Source organism: Scophthalmus maximus, chromosome 12, assembly GCF_022379125.1.
Source record: "Scophthalmus maximus strain ysfricsl-2021 chromosome 12, ASM2237912v1, whole genome shotgun sequence".
Lineage (NCBI taxonomy): Eukaryota > Metazoa > Chordata > Actinopteri > Pleuronectiformes > Scophthalmidae > Scophthalmus > Scophthalmus maximus.
Window position 1 is genome coordinate 468207 of NC_061526.1, and position 13455 is coordinate 481661.

The window sequence follows — 13455 nt, forward strand, 5'->3', positions numbered from 1 at the left end:
CTTTTCCTGTCTTTACGTTTTAAGTTTTTTTCTTATTTTGTAAGAAGTTGCGTCTTCCAAGGCCTGTAATCTATCACACTGGTTCAATGCAAATTAAGTCTAACCAAAATGGTTTAAAAAGAAGAAAAAAAAAGATGTTTGAAATGGAATTATATTTTATTAGAATGTCCACATTTTCTAATGACAGAAACTGATAAACCAGACAGTTTTCTACGGAGGAATAATTCCATGTTGGGAGAGCGACAGCTCCATTTTCTTCTTGTTTTAAATATACATGAGTAGTAGCAGCTCTGTGCTCAGTGCAGAGCAGCGTGAGCCGAGGACATAAATATAGAAAACTGCTGTGCGCTGTGGAACTCTGGGGTTTCAGATGCGTCGGCTGGAGGCTGAGGCTCAGTGGAGGAATGGGGGGGGGGGGGGGGGTTTACTCTGTGAGGCCAAGCTTCTTCTTCAGAGACTCTGGCATCTCGGGGGGAGGGGGACGGGGCAGGCGAAAGTACACCTTGACAGAGTCGTAGATGAACCACTGCAGCGCGGTCAGCGTACCGATCATGATGATACGGGCCACCAAACCCTTCCACACACCTAGACACAACAGATACACACCATCAGATTCAACCCATATGACAAAGAAATGTAATTGAGGCTTGCTTAATATTTTACACTCTTATCATTAATTACGGCCAAATATATCCGAGGGTATTGGAGTAACCTCGTTCACATGTGTAGGACAGGGACATGACAATGTAATAAAAACAGGGATTTTGCAGTGTTTGTAAATTAATGTCCCTTCCATTGCCATACAAACCCAGTCAGCACGATGCAATGTCCTTCCCAGTGGTCTGTAACCACAACTCCAGATTATATTAATCCAATTTAAGCAACCTGGATCCAGGCCAATTGGCATCAAATTGATGGAGTAAACAATCTTAAATGATTAAATTCATCTAAACTAGTTTAGCAATCAGAGCGCATACCCCGCCTAGGACAAAAAATGTAAAAAAATTTAAAAAATCGAAATATATTTATTCTCCCAGGAAAGCAAAATTACTTTGAAATGTTGGACTTCAAAAGTCTATTTTTTTTAAGAAACTGGCTTCACCTTTAAGATTTAGAGGAATGTTTCTTATCCAATACCTAGATTTATTAATTTATTGTAAATCCAGTTTCATGAAAAAGTCGTTCATTTCTCTCATATTAGAAAGGGAGAGTTGCTTCAGTATAAACGGAACAGTATGCTGTCCAGCCCCACTTCGTAGAAACCACTAAAAGATACCACACAATTAAAACAATGTGTCCTGGACAACTCTGGTGGATCCTGTTAGTTATAGCAACAAGTTAATCAGTGACATTCAAAGCTGTGTGTCCGTCCCCCAGGCTCGCAGCACTGGAGGCTCCCCGTCGGTAGAGGACGGGGCTGCCAGTGATGCAGGTGGGCTGGGGGACAGGTAGACTGATCTCACACGCCAATGACTCAAGCACCTCCAACTGTACAGCCAAAAGGCTGCCGAGGAGCACTGCTCAGGGCAGCGCCCTCCAGAGATGGATCTAAGGAATGTGTCTGTTGATATTACTGTGGACTCCTGTAGATACAGACCTTTGGGTCCGAGCTTCTTGAGGACACCGATTGCAGTGCTGCCGGACTCCTTGTTCAGCACAGACACCACAGAGTCAGCAGGGTGGGACACGATGGCGCAGAAGACACCGGCTGCAGACAGAGCAGATGACAGGTTAAAGCTTTTGCTGTGCACAACAAATTTTGAATAGGAGTTAATGAAAACAAAACTGACACATTACAGCCAATATGCATCTACATTAGCAAGAAACGTTGTTCCCATTAAGTCTGCCACAGTGGGCCTTCCCTCTGAGATATTTCCCTTTGACATAAATTTAAGCTGTACAACGTCTATCCTGAGGTATTTATTAGTTTCGGCCTTGGCGGGAAAACCCATAAATTCCCCCAAATTGGGCGTCGGTTAGCTCAGTTGGTAGCACCGGCGCCCCCACCGGAGGTTGGAGTCCTCCTGCGATCGACTGGGGTTTGATTCCGACCCTGGTCATTTGCCGCATGTCCTCCCTATTCTCTCTCTCCCCTTTCCTGTAAGCACTGTACCTTAATAAAGCAATAAAAATGCCAGAAAATTTCTTAAAAAATGTTTTCCCCCAAAATTACTCTATCAAGTGTCTAACATTATGTGGTCTCTTAAATAAATAGGGTTGTATTTTTCCCACTCAACGATCTCCCCTTAAACCTGGAAGACAGCCTCCCACTTTGAAAAGCTCTACATTATCGAATTATTATGGTAATTGGCTTTAATGAGAGGAAGGTTTTGTAGAACTCAACAATTTGTTCACTGCTGTTTTTACCCTTTATTTCTCTAGATTTTTTACGTTTTGTAAAGTGTGTGAAGACAACACAAGTTCCACAAAGACAACAGGCGTTCTGTTACTCACCAATGTAACCTGCCGTAAATGTGACGACCAGCTGCTCGCCCTTGCTGCACTCACTGCGGGGCTTGGGGACTGCATACTTGTAGAGCAGCTCGACTGTGCGCTCGAAGCAGGCGAACTTCATCATGGTGTAGGGGATCTGTCTCATCCACAGAGGCACCACACCCTTATAGAAACTGGAGTTACAGCAGAAGTGTTATTTATATAGTGACTGCCGTTGTAGATGTTACTGCTGCAGTTTAAATACAGCTAAGTGTCCGTCTCCCAGGCTCGCAGCACTGGAGGCTCCCCGTCGGTAGAGGACGGGGCTGCCAGTGATGCAGGTGGGCTGGGGGACAGGTAGACTGATCTCACACGCCAATGACTCAAGCACCTCCAACTGTACAGCCAAAAAGCTGCCGAGGAGCACTGCTCAGGGCAGCGCCCTCCAGAGGTGGATCTAAGGAACGTGTCGTCATCAGAAATGGATTTTCTATTATTCAGTCACTACTGCAGTCATTTAAAATGACCTCCGACTTTAAATAACGGAACTGATTCCCAAGAACCTGCTTGAGGCAGCACACTTACGCCCAGATTCCCTCCTCTTTGTACATCTTGGGAACGGCCTGTCTGAGGGTGTTGGCAAAGCCCGGCTGGGTCTGGATACGAACTTTAACAGCCTCCATGGGAGCCAGAGCAATGTCGGCAAAGAATTCTGCGCTTGCTGAGGCAGCCAGGTACAACGATGTCCTCCACAGGTAGGTGTTCTCCTGCAGGGTGACACCACACAACAGACTTTGAGAACAACTGTGATGGATCCAACGATATTTAAATAGGAAAATCCAGGGGCAAAATAACTAAAATAATATAAACAAGAATCCTGGAAACCACCTTGTGGTTTTCACTCAAATATGTCAGTAGACGTCTCATCTCGTGAGAACTGTCTCAAATCTACATCAGTCATCAGATCAAACTGCAGAGTAATTGAAGGACCAAAGCAGTTGTACAATAACTTCAGCCACTCCTGCTGGATCTGGTGGCCTAATCTTCTTGCAGACAGATCTGATATTTATGCATTTGCCTTTTCTGCATGTAAAGCACGTTTAAACTTGACAACTAATCTACAGCATCAAAACATTTACATTAAGAGACAGATACAAAAAAGAGCATATGGGTCAATTCTTTTACAAGTTACTTGGTTTCTGCCATTTCAAAATGTGTGTGGCATCTTATCAAAAACAGTCTGATCGGAGCAATGGCTTTCACTTAAAAACTAACACAGCAACAGTGGTGTCATCCATCTTTAAGTCATGGATAATAGCACAGTTGTGACATGAGCAACATCACAGCAGGTGCAGTTAAAAATAAATGGGGGTTCAGGTCTCGTGAACCACTCCAAAACTCTAAAGTCAACACTGCAGTTTTTCGGGTTTCTGAGACAGATCATTCCCTGGAGAATGTGGATCAGTCAGTGTATTGATTAGGATCAAGATAACAAATCAATCTGAGTGAAATCTAGAGAAAAGTGAATCCCGAGTGAACAGTTGGGCTGGTCTATTATGAATTCAAACAGGTTCGAGGTCCTCAGATGTGCTCCACCTGTGCTCCATGATGACCACCTGTACAGGCATGTTACTCACACCACAGACACCTGCTGTTGCACAACAATCCACAACATTGAGACTGCTTCATTCCATTCATTTAACTCAGTGTGACTCATCACCACAAAAGTATCGAGAGTCTGGCAGCATTTGTGCGTCAGAGCGGAGCTGTGTGGACTCACCTCCCCGAGCTGTTCACTGTAGAAGATCTTAAACACTTCGTAGAAGCCAAATTTGCACAGGCCCTGCATGGAGTAGCCGATGAAGGTGGGGGCCCAGCCCTTCGCCAGGCCTCTGACACCATCTTCCCTCACCGTCAATGCAAAACCGGTGCCAATGCTCTTGTATTTATCTGGGTTCACCTGAGGAGGAGAAACACTGCAGTGAGCATCGTGTCAAATAATTTCTTGCCGATTTAGGGAACATTGAGGAATTATTAATGAGTGTGCGCCAATAAATAACTTGTAAATGTTTTGTCTGTCTCTTATTGCTTGTGTGATTGAACTGTTCAGTCCATTTTAAAGAGGCAATAGAAAACTTTACCAGAATCCTATCATTTTTAGGTGGTACGACTGTTGGTGCCACTGTCGCAAAGTTTGGGTTCGCTTTCGATTTTCAGAGCCAAGCAACTACCAACAACAAAGGTAGGGGTGGGCGATCTGGCCATAAGATCATATGACGATCTTTTGGGAAAGAATCATGATCCACGAGCTGAATCTTGATTTTTCTCACCATCTAGGCTATTCAAACAAAACAAGTGAGCCAAAAGGTGTCAAGTAAAAATAAAATGTATTTAAAAAATAGCAAGACTTTGACCAGCAGAAGTAGAATGTACTTTCACTAAATGTTTCGAAAGATCGCTTGTGTTACCGCCTTTACTTGCAAAACATTTGTTATACTTGTGGCAATGAGCATCGTCTCCATCGATTTTGGTGAAGTACAACCAGACTATTGACCGGTTCGCTCTGTGCCATCGCCGGTCTGAGAGTTTCCGTCTGTGCTGATGACAGATGAGCATTGAGAGCTGGCCACCCGCCCTGAAACGGACAGGCTCCGACAGACACGCACAGATCTCTCCTCAGTGCGCTGGTACTCTAATAAAAAAACTGGGCTTGCATTGATTGCAACCAAGAGATAGTTTTGTTTTTTAATGGTCGATCTGTACGAATCCTAAGATCATATGCCAAATGAAGATCGATTACAGTATAAGAATGTCAGACCGGCCACCCATAAACTCAGGACACATTTACCACTTTGGAAATTTAAGACAGACATTTCTGTCAAGCCATGAGATCAGATCGAAATTTGTCAGTACGTGTTGAGAAAAGCAAACTGTTACCACCATGTAATATTAAGTTTTTTATTTTTTAAATGAAGAAACTGCTCTACGAGATGGTGAAAGATATTCATCTCATTGTCACCATCTGCGATGGCAACCTGCTGCAAGCGTCCGCTATGTTTCTTACGGCTGAACTTCACGGACATAGAGACCGTGCGCATCGTGTTTACGTTGTAAGTTACATGTGAGGATGGTTAAACAAAAGCAACCGACTGGAATGATTCAACCAGCAGCCGCTGCATAAAAGGCTAGCGTATGGAAGAGTTGCGTCTTTTTTCCACCTAGTTCCAAGTTAGCAATGAGATAACTGAGCAGTGTCTCTTTCTACCGTGCAGCAGAGGACGTAGCCTCCCCCTGCTCTTAACGTTCAGCTTCCACCATCTAAGCACCCTTGCTATGTAGGCTACAGCTAAATGTAGGTTTGGGGGTTTTTTTCTCAGGTATTCTATGCTCATTGCCCATAACAGGAGGATTTTGTTGGAAGAGAAGTGTTTTTTTTATTATGGATAAGAGCACCTTTTAAGTTTTTCAAGTTTAGAACATGTTGGTGTCTTTTTTTTCTGCGACAGGCACATTTGTTGTTTGGTTTTTTTCCTGGGAAATATATTGGCATATATAACCTTCCAGTGGACATATCTCTTCCATTGATTACTATTAATAAAATATAATGGAAAGAAATGAATCTGTTTATTTTTCATTATTATCAAAACAAAATAATAAATGATTTAAAAAATCCATGTATAGAATTTTTGAAGAAACTGGCTTCACCTTTAAGATTTAGAGGAATGTTTCTTATCCAATACCTAGATTTATTAATTTATTGTAAATCCAGTTTCATGAAGAAGTCGTTCATTTCTCTCATATTAGAAAGGGAGAGTTGCTTCAGTATAAACGGAACAGTATGCTGTCCAGCCCCACTTCGTAGAAACCACTAAAAGATACCACACAATTAAAACAATGTGTCCTGGACAACTCTGGTGGATCCTGTTAGTTATAGCAACAAGTTAATCAGTGACATTCAAAGCTGTGTGTCCGTCCCCCAGGCTCGCAGCACTGGAGGCTCCCCGTCGGTAGAGGATGGGGCTGCCAGTGATGCAGGTGGGCTGGGGGACAGGTAGACTGATCTCACACGCCAATGACTCAAGCACCTCCAACTGTACAGCCAAAAAGCTGCCGAGGAGCACTGCTCAGGGCAGCGCCCTCCAGAGATGGATCTAAGGAACGTGTCTGTTGATATTACTGTGGACTCCTGTAGATACAGACCTTTAGGTCCGAGCTTCTTGAGGACACCGATTGCAGTGCTGCCCGACTGTCCTTACGGCTGAACTTCACGGACATAGAGACCGTGCGCATCGTGTTTACGTTGTAAGCTACATGTGAGGATGGTTAAACAAAAGCAACCGACTGGAATGATTGGACCAGCAGCCGCTGCATAAAAGGCTAAAGCGTTGCGTCTTTTTTCCACCTAGTTCCAAGTTGGCAATGAGATAACCGAGCAGTGTCTCTTTCTGCTGTGCAGAACGTAGCCGCCCCCTGCTCTTAACGTTCAGCTTCCACCATCTAAGCACCTTTGCTATGTAGGCTACACCTAAATGCAGGTTTGTATTTTTTTTCTCAGGGATTCTATGCTCATTGCCCATAACAGGAGGATTTTGTTTGAAGAGAAGTGTTTATTTATTATGGATAAAAGCAGCTTTTAATGTTTTGAAGTTTAGAACACGTTGTCTTTTTTTTTGCTGCGACAGGCACATTTGTTTGTTTTTTTTCCTGGGAAATATATTGGCATATATAACCTTCCAGTGGACATATCTCTTCCATTGATTACTATTAATAAAATATAATGGAAAGAAATTAATCTGTTTATTTTTCATTATTGATCAAAACAAAATAATAAATGATTAAAAAAGTCATGTATAGAATTTTTTTTGATGCGTCAAGATGCATTGATAATCATTTTAGAATCGAATCGTAGCCCTCTGAATCGAAATCGAATCGTGAGGTGCCTAGAGATTCCCACCCCTAATGCCCACCAGATGTTAACTTGTTTTCCCCCTTTATATATAACAACAAACTCTTTGCTGCTCGAGTTTCCCAAGCTTTGCCGGTTGAGTCTTTGTCTATTGAATTGGCATAGTTGCCAGAAATGTGTAGTAAAATCGAGGCGTATAGGTAACCAATCTCAACACTAATGGAATCTTTCATTACTAGATTACTAGATAGCCTTGTAATGAAAAATCTTTTATAAATAATAGTATTTGCAGGCCAAATACATGTATTAGTACATGTTCACACAGCTCTTTTCTCTCATGAATTAGCACTGGTGCATATCGGTCAACTAACCAGGAGACTACAGAGTTAAAGCAAAAGAGTTGTCTATTGCCACTTTAAAACCGGTTGTGATTATCAAGAGCATTATAAGTAACATGCCAGACTGACTTCAATTCAGTGACTCGTATTGTGCAAAAGCAAAAGAGTTAACCTAGATCAACTTTTTGTTGATGCTGTTGCGCTTTAGTAAATTCACTTAACATGGTGCTGTACCTGGGTTTAATCCAGAACTTTCCATTTTACATTGTCTAGTGTTGTGTAATGTGAATCCTTGATACACATTTGCAACATGTGTGAAGCTTCAAATGCTCTTAATTCTCCAATAGTCTAAATTCACTGCAGCTATGTGCGTGTCTTGGGAAATCGATTCATATCATCATCTCTGGGGAATTTCCTGCTGTCCATTTGTTGCTAATGTGAGGTTCAGCTTCCATACAAACCTGCAGACGACACTTGACAAGGTCGAGGGGCACCACTGCTGTGTGTGTGATACCGCAGCTCAGGATACCCCCAAACCCACAGAGGGCATAGTACTTTGAGGAGCCAAACTCGCAGCTGACCTCTGTGGTAGAAGGGAGGTGACACACAACACACATGCAACATGCAGGGTCACATGCGACAAAGGAAAAAATCATCACCAAACCAGAGCCACATAATGGAGGAGTTGTCACTGAAGACTGACGTTTTTCAGCCCATGTCACACCAGTTTGGATTCAGTGCCACGACTCTTCCCTTATAGATGACTCTGCCAATAACATGCCAGAATTTATTACGATTACACACCAAAGGCTAATAAAAACAATCATTATATTTCACGTGATTTCAGGATGAACATCCAAGGACCACAGGGGTGTTTCACTATGACATCATTAAATCATCCTTTTACAAACCATACCACAAGTTTAGATTTGTTTCCCCGTGTAACTCGGTCACTGCTTCCATTCATCACAGAAAACTATGCAAGTTAACTTAGACAAGTCTATTTGTTACAATGCCATTAGACATCAGCTGTATTAAAGATATAAATTATTCTTAAAACGTGGTATGATTTAAACATTTTAACTAAAGTTTCAAATGTACATCATTTGTAGGTAAGTAACTAAAAATGCAAAACATCAATGTGGTCCTAAAAATATGTGATTTAAATAAATTAAAGAATAAACTTAAGGATGAGATTCATGATTCATTGGAGGCAGATTCAAATTTTTTCCACACTAAAACCACAACTTTTTTGTTGTCATTACTATGCCGCTTGTTTGTTATCAGTCATTGTCTATGAGAAATTCTCACCTGACAGTAAAATGTCAATCAGCCAATGTGTAAATGTACAATCAGTCTGATATCAGACAGTCCTGACATACAGACAACCCCTATGGTGTCAAATAGCACAGAAAACATTTGGGACATGTTTTCTCAATGGCCTGGCTCTCTTGACCTTCACCTACACACCTCCTCTAATGTGATTGAGTGCAGTCGAGAGGGGATGGGGGTTGACAACGCGGGTGGAAAATCTTAAACACACAGGAACACTGGTGCAGAATCATGCAACCAAGTTATGATCACTACAAAACATTACAATCATGGGAATCAATACACCACAAAAAAAACAACTTCACAGCTGGGCTGGTGCAATTTCTCCCATGCAAATTGGTGCATTAAAAAAGACCAAAAACGGTTAAGGATAGGCGGGTTGTGAAATTTTAAAAATGGCTCCGAGCCATGGACACAGACCTGCAATCTGCATTTGACCAGATCAAGGGGAACGACCGCTGTGTGTGTGGTGCCACAGCTCAGAATCCCACCAAAGCCACACAGGACAAAATACTTCTGAGAGCCGAACTCACAACTGTTGCCCTCTGAAGAAACACAGGTAAGAATTAAATCAGGGCATCTGAGCTCAGAAAGAAACCTAGTATTTTAATTTTTTTTTAACTCTGAACATCTAACTTTCTACGAGGGAGAATCCAACTGAATGAAAGAACCATTATCGAGGCCTTCAATCCACCTGGATGTCTGACAAGCTTAAAGCTGTACTACGGAGACACCTAAGTTTACCAGTCTCCTCCTTGCAATAGACGGTGGTTTACCACACCTGCCAGAAAACAAAGCCACGTAAGCTCTACAATTCCTCACTTGTCTTACAAAACGTGTTCCCCCTCCCAAGTAACTAACACAATCAAAATGTTAATCTACTATTAAGATAACACCAAACATATGCGATGGGATCAAAAAATGAAGTTGAAGGGCAGTTGGAACTCTATGACTGTCGTTAATCCAAAAGCTCAAGTTTTTGAAAACATGTGATTTACAATGTAACAATACAAAAATATGTCTACATCTCCCTTGTCTATCATTCAGAATTGTTGCAGACAGACCTACTTGGCTAGGAAAACCTGTTGACAGATACCTTTTCAACTTGAAGAGCAGAAGTTGATATATTTTTTGATACAAGACACTTAGTTTAATTACTGTTGTGTGATATCAGAGTATCGATTTTACTACTTCTCATAAACGTTTTAAGCTAGGACAGTTTGTTCTTGGTCACCTGGTCACCCCGGAGCAGCTCATAGTCAGGGGTCAAATGAATGTGTGGGCTAATTTGCAGTTATGCAACTTCGTTACACTTAACCCTCAACTAGTTTAATTTCTCTTAGATTAAGTGTCTGAAAGAAAGTGCGTCAAACATTAGCCTACCGCAGTGCAAGGGCAAGATACCGCTTTGTCCTTCCTTGTCCTCCACAGGACTGTACGTAGTGAAGGCCTAGCAGCAAACTGTCGCTACAGTCCTATCACTCATTATTCATAACTATTAAAATGGTTTGATAATTAGGTACAGTAGACACGTACTTAGTAACTACATTGTGCTAAATATTACGCATGGGGGGTTGGGTACAACCGGGCGAATCGTGTTGGCTAGGGTAATGCGGCTAAAGCTGGCCCCGTAGCCAGCCTGTGGACTGTTTGCCGGGGTTACCTTCTGCGGTGGCGGCTGCTGCCAGAGTGCGGGTCCTCTGTCCTTGGAGACTCTGACGGGGCTCTTCCACTTCCTTGAGGCTGAACAGGGGGGCGCTGAACGGGTTGGCCCGGGCCAGATGGGTCAAAGCGGTGGGGTACATGGTGGCGTCCTGCCTGCCTGCGGAGCTGCGGTGGAGTGAGCAACTAGTTAGCTGTGTGCTAGCACGGGCTGCCTGGCCACCCCCACGAATTCCCTCTTTTTCCTCTCTCTCTGTCTCTCTCTCACACACACACACACACACATACATACACATCGACACCTGAACTGAGGGATGCAATGTCACGTGCTCGTTAGCCTCGTCCGGCGTCGGAGTAACCGTGAACAGGAAACTTGCTAAATAAAGTACACGGACAATATCGCTACGTCCACTCTGCGGTCGTAGGCATGCGTAAACCCTAGCTTAGAAACCCCATTCCCCTCCTCATTCATACGCTGATGCTAAAATGCTACGCTAACTTGCAAGCTAAGCTAGCTTCAAGGTGGAATGTCTGTCCTCAACAGAAAGTCACGGGAAACGAAGCGGCTCAACAGAAGTCAATTATGCATAAAACACAAAATTAAAAAGGAGTCGACATGCAATATCCCTTATGTACTATTTTAAAAGAAGAATGTCACTCACTCTGCTTGTGTCTTAAGATGGCGCCTGCTCTTAGCTGAAACCGGCCGCTCGGAGAGACCGGATGACCTCGCGGTAAATCGGTTTGTCCTTTCGTGACGTCACCGAGAAGCCTGGGCGGGCTCGTGCGTTTGCCTGTCCTGTCAAGAAACGCAGAGGGGCCGTCAGTCAACCCCTCTGGTCCAATCACAGACTTAGTCTGAACACCAAGCCGGTGCTTGTGTAGGACGTCGGGGCAGAGCCTCAACGTCTCTGTTCGGGGGGGGCTGTTCCAAAAGCAGTTTGTTCTCTAGCTCAGTTAAATGACTACGCACGCGCATGCGTGTTTGTCAGCAGTAAATGGAGGATGAATGTGTTTAGGACAAAGAATGTCTCTAACCCTGAGGGGAGCATTAATTGGATTGGGCTGTTTCTATTCATGTATCGGCTAATGCGTCTGAGAGGAGCCCCTCTCAAGAGCTGATCACTTTAGTGACGTCACCGTATCCTTGGTCGAGCTGCCTGGGTGGGGGCTGGTGTGCAGTTATTCACCCACAACTCTTATTAGGAAAAGTCATTTAGCTGTTTGTGCAGAAACTAATTCAAATAGTTGACTGTTGAAAAAACCTGAAAAAGAAAGAAAATCTCAAGTTGCACTTTGCTTTATTGTTTCAGACCTGAGTCCTTTGTGTACATTGTTAATGAACTCTGAGAGGACTGGACATCATCTCCTCTTTGTTTCACAACTCCGATGTGGCTGTGTGCAATCACTTTTAATCTTAATGAGAGAAAATGCTCAACTGTTTTCAGGAGACACTTTGGATTTCAAGTCAAAATGCAGAGCTCTGCCGTACAAGGACTGGAACTGGTACAACCCCGATTTACGCTCAGTTGCGGCTCGTCATGGGAGGCAGTTGTATGTGATGACAATAAAACATCACTCAGTTTGAGATCCTGTGTGTAGGTTAATGCCATGGCTCTGTGTGAGATCAAAGGAGGACTGTTCGACCAATCAGAGCCGTTGATAGCTACAAATCTGCTGTATCTGCTATGACATGATATGTTGCGTAGCCTGCTGACTTTAAAGATAGTAAAGAGAAACATGAACAATGGAGGGCCAGCAGGATATATATGGAGCAAAATTGGGGCCTTATCACCCATGATTTCACGCCCCTCTCAGTTTACACCATGCCCCACACACCAAAAGTGCCAAAAGTCTGAAAGTGAAAAAAATTGGCCTGAAAGTGAGAATAGTGATACTGCAATATCTACTTATAAATACATTTTGGAAATTAACATTCCAGCTTGGGATGAATAAAGTATTTATTTATTTATCTATCTATCTATCTATCTATCTATCTACTAATAAAAATAATGGAAGACCCACTCCGAAAACTAAATTGAATTTAGAAGACGGTAGGTGGATGAACCTGTGTTTACTTTGTAATGGAGGCAATTTGGAATATGCACCATGTCTGTACAATATCAGCTGGAAAAGTCTTTAAACTGCATTATGACCTTATAGTTAACTACAATTGCACTCAGTAAAACACACCAACGGTCCCCTTAAATTCCATCAAGCCACAGCAAATTGTGCACTCACATACAGATATATATATATATTTCTTTTTTCCCCTCAGTCCTCTTAATATGCCAATTTTATTTCATCAAGATCAATGAATTATTCCCTGGGTAACTGACAAATTTTTTTTTAAAGCCCTGTCGCAATGTTAAAGAAAGTGAAACTTTTTTTTATTGGATCAGATTAAATGGGTTGTTCCTTGGCGTAATCCTGTTGATAAACAAAAAACAAAACCAACGGGTGAAAACATAACCTCCTTGGCAGAGGGAACTAATGTGGATCTTATCGTGTCTGCTGATATTTTGCATTAGTAATACATACTCCCATATAATTTATATAATTTCCACAAAATTACCATCTACCACACTGAACCAGTGGCTTTTTGAACCTCTTCTGCGTCATTATCTGTACCTGTTCCAATAATCAAAGTGAAAACGGTTATACAACAAAGATGAGCCCTCACATACTCCAGTCAAAGACATTGTTCAGTATTTCCTTCTGTTTTTGTATCCATTCTTTTATCAATGCAATTTTTCATTCCTACTGACCAATCAAGATGAGTAA

The 13455-nt window shown here is 42.5% G+C and overlaps 1 protein-coding gene and 3 non-coding genes across 5 annotated transcripts; all 4 read right to left on the reverse strand.

Moving 5' to 3' along the window:
- Positions 1-137: 137 nt before the first annotated feature.
- Positions 138-11499, reverse strand: slc25a3a (solute carrier family 25 member 3a). Of its 2 annotated transcripts, none has more exons than XM_035604220.2 (8): positions 11334-11499; positions 10673-10839; positions 9430-9554; positions 4214-4393; positions 3019-3200; positions 2455-2627; positions 1598-1708; positions 138-585 (listed from the first exon to the last, which is right to left on the reverse strand). In XM_035604220.2, exons 2-8 carry the CDS (start codon positions 10812-10814, stop codon positions 425-427), a joined length of 1074 nt encoding a protein of 357 aa, XP_035460113.1. In that variant the 5' UTR covers positions 10815-10839; positions 11334-11499; the 3' UTR covers positions 138-424. The 2 variants fall into 2 exon arrangements, with proteins under 2 accessions (XP_035460113.1, XP_035460123.1); XM_035604230.2 differs by lacking the exon at positions 9430-9554 and adding an exon at positions 8139-8260 and having other exon boundaries at positions 11334-11489.
- Positions 1362-1562, reverse strand: LOC118293489. Its single transcript, XR_004787392.1, has one exon. It is a non-coding gene; the product is annotated as a small nucleolar RNA SNORA53 (small nucleolar RNA).
- Positions 2704-2904, reverse strand: LOC118293467. Its single transcript, XR_004787370.1, has one exon. It is a non-coding gene; the product is annotated as a small nucleolar RNA SNORA53 (small nucleolar RNA).
- LOC118293478 lies at positions 6398-6598 on the reverse strand. Its single transcript, XR_004787381.1, has one exon. It is a non-coding gene; the product is annotated as a small nucleolar RNA SNORA53 (small nucleolar RNA).
- Positions 11500-13455: the final 1956 nt, after the last annotated feature.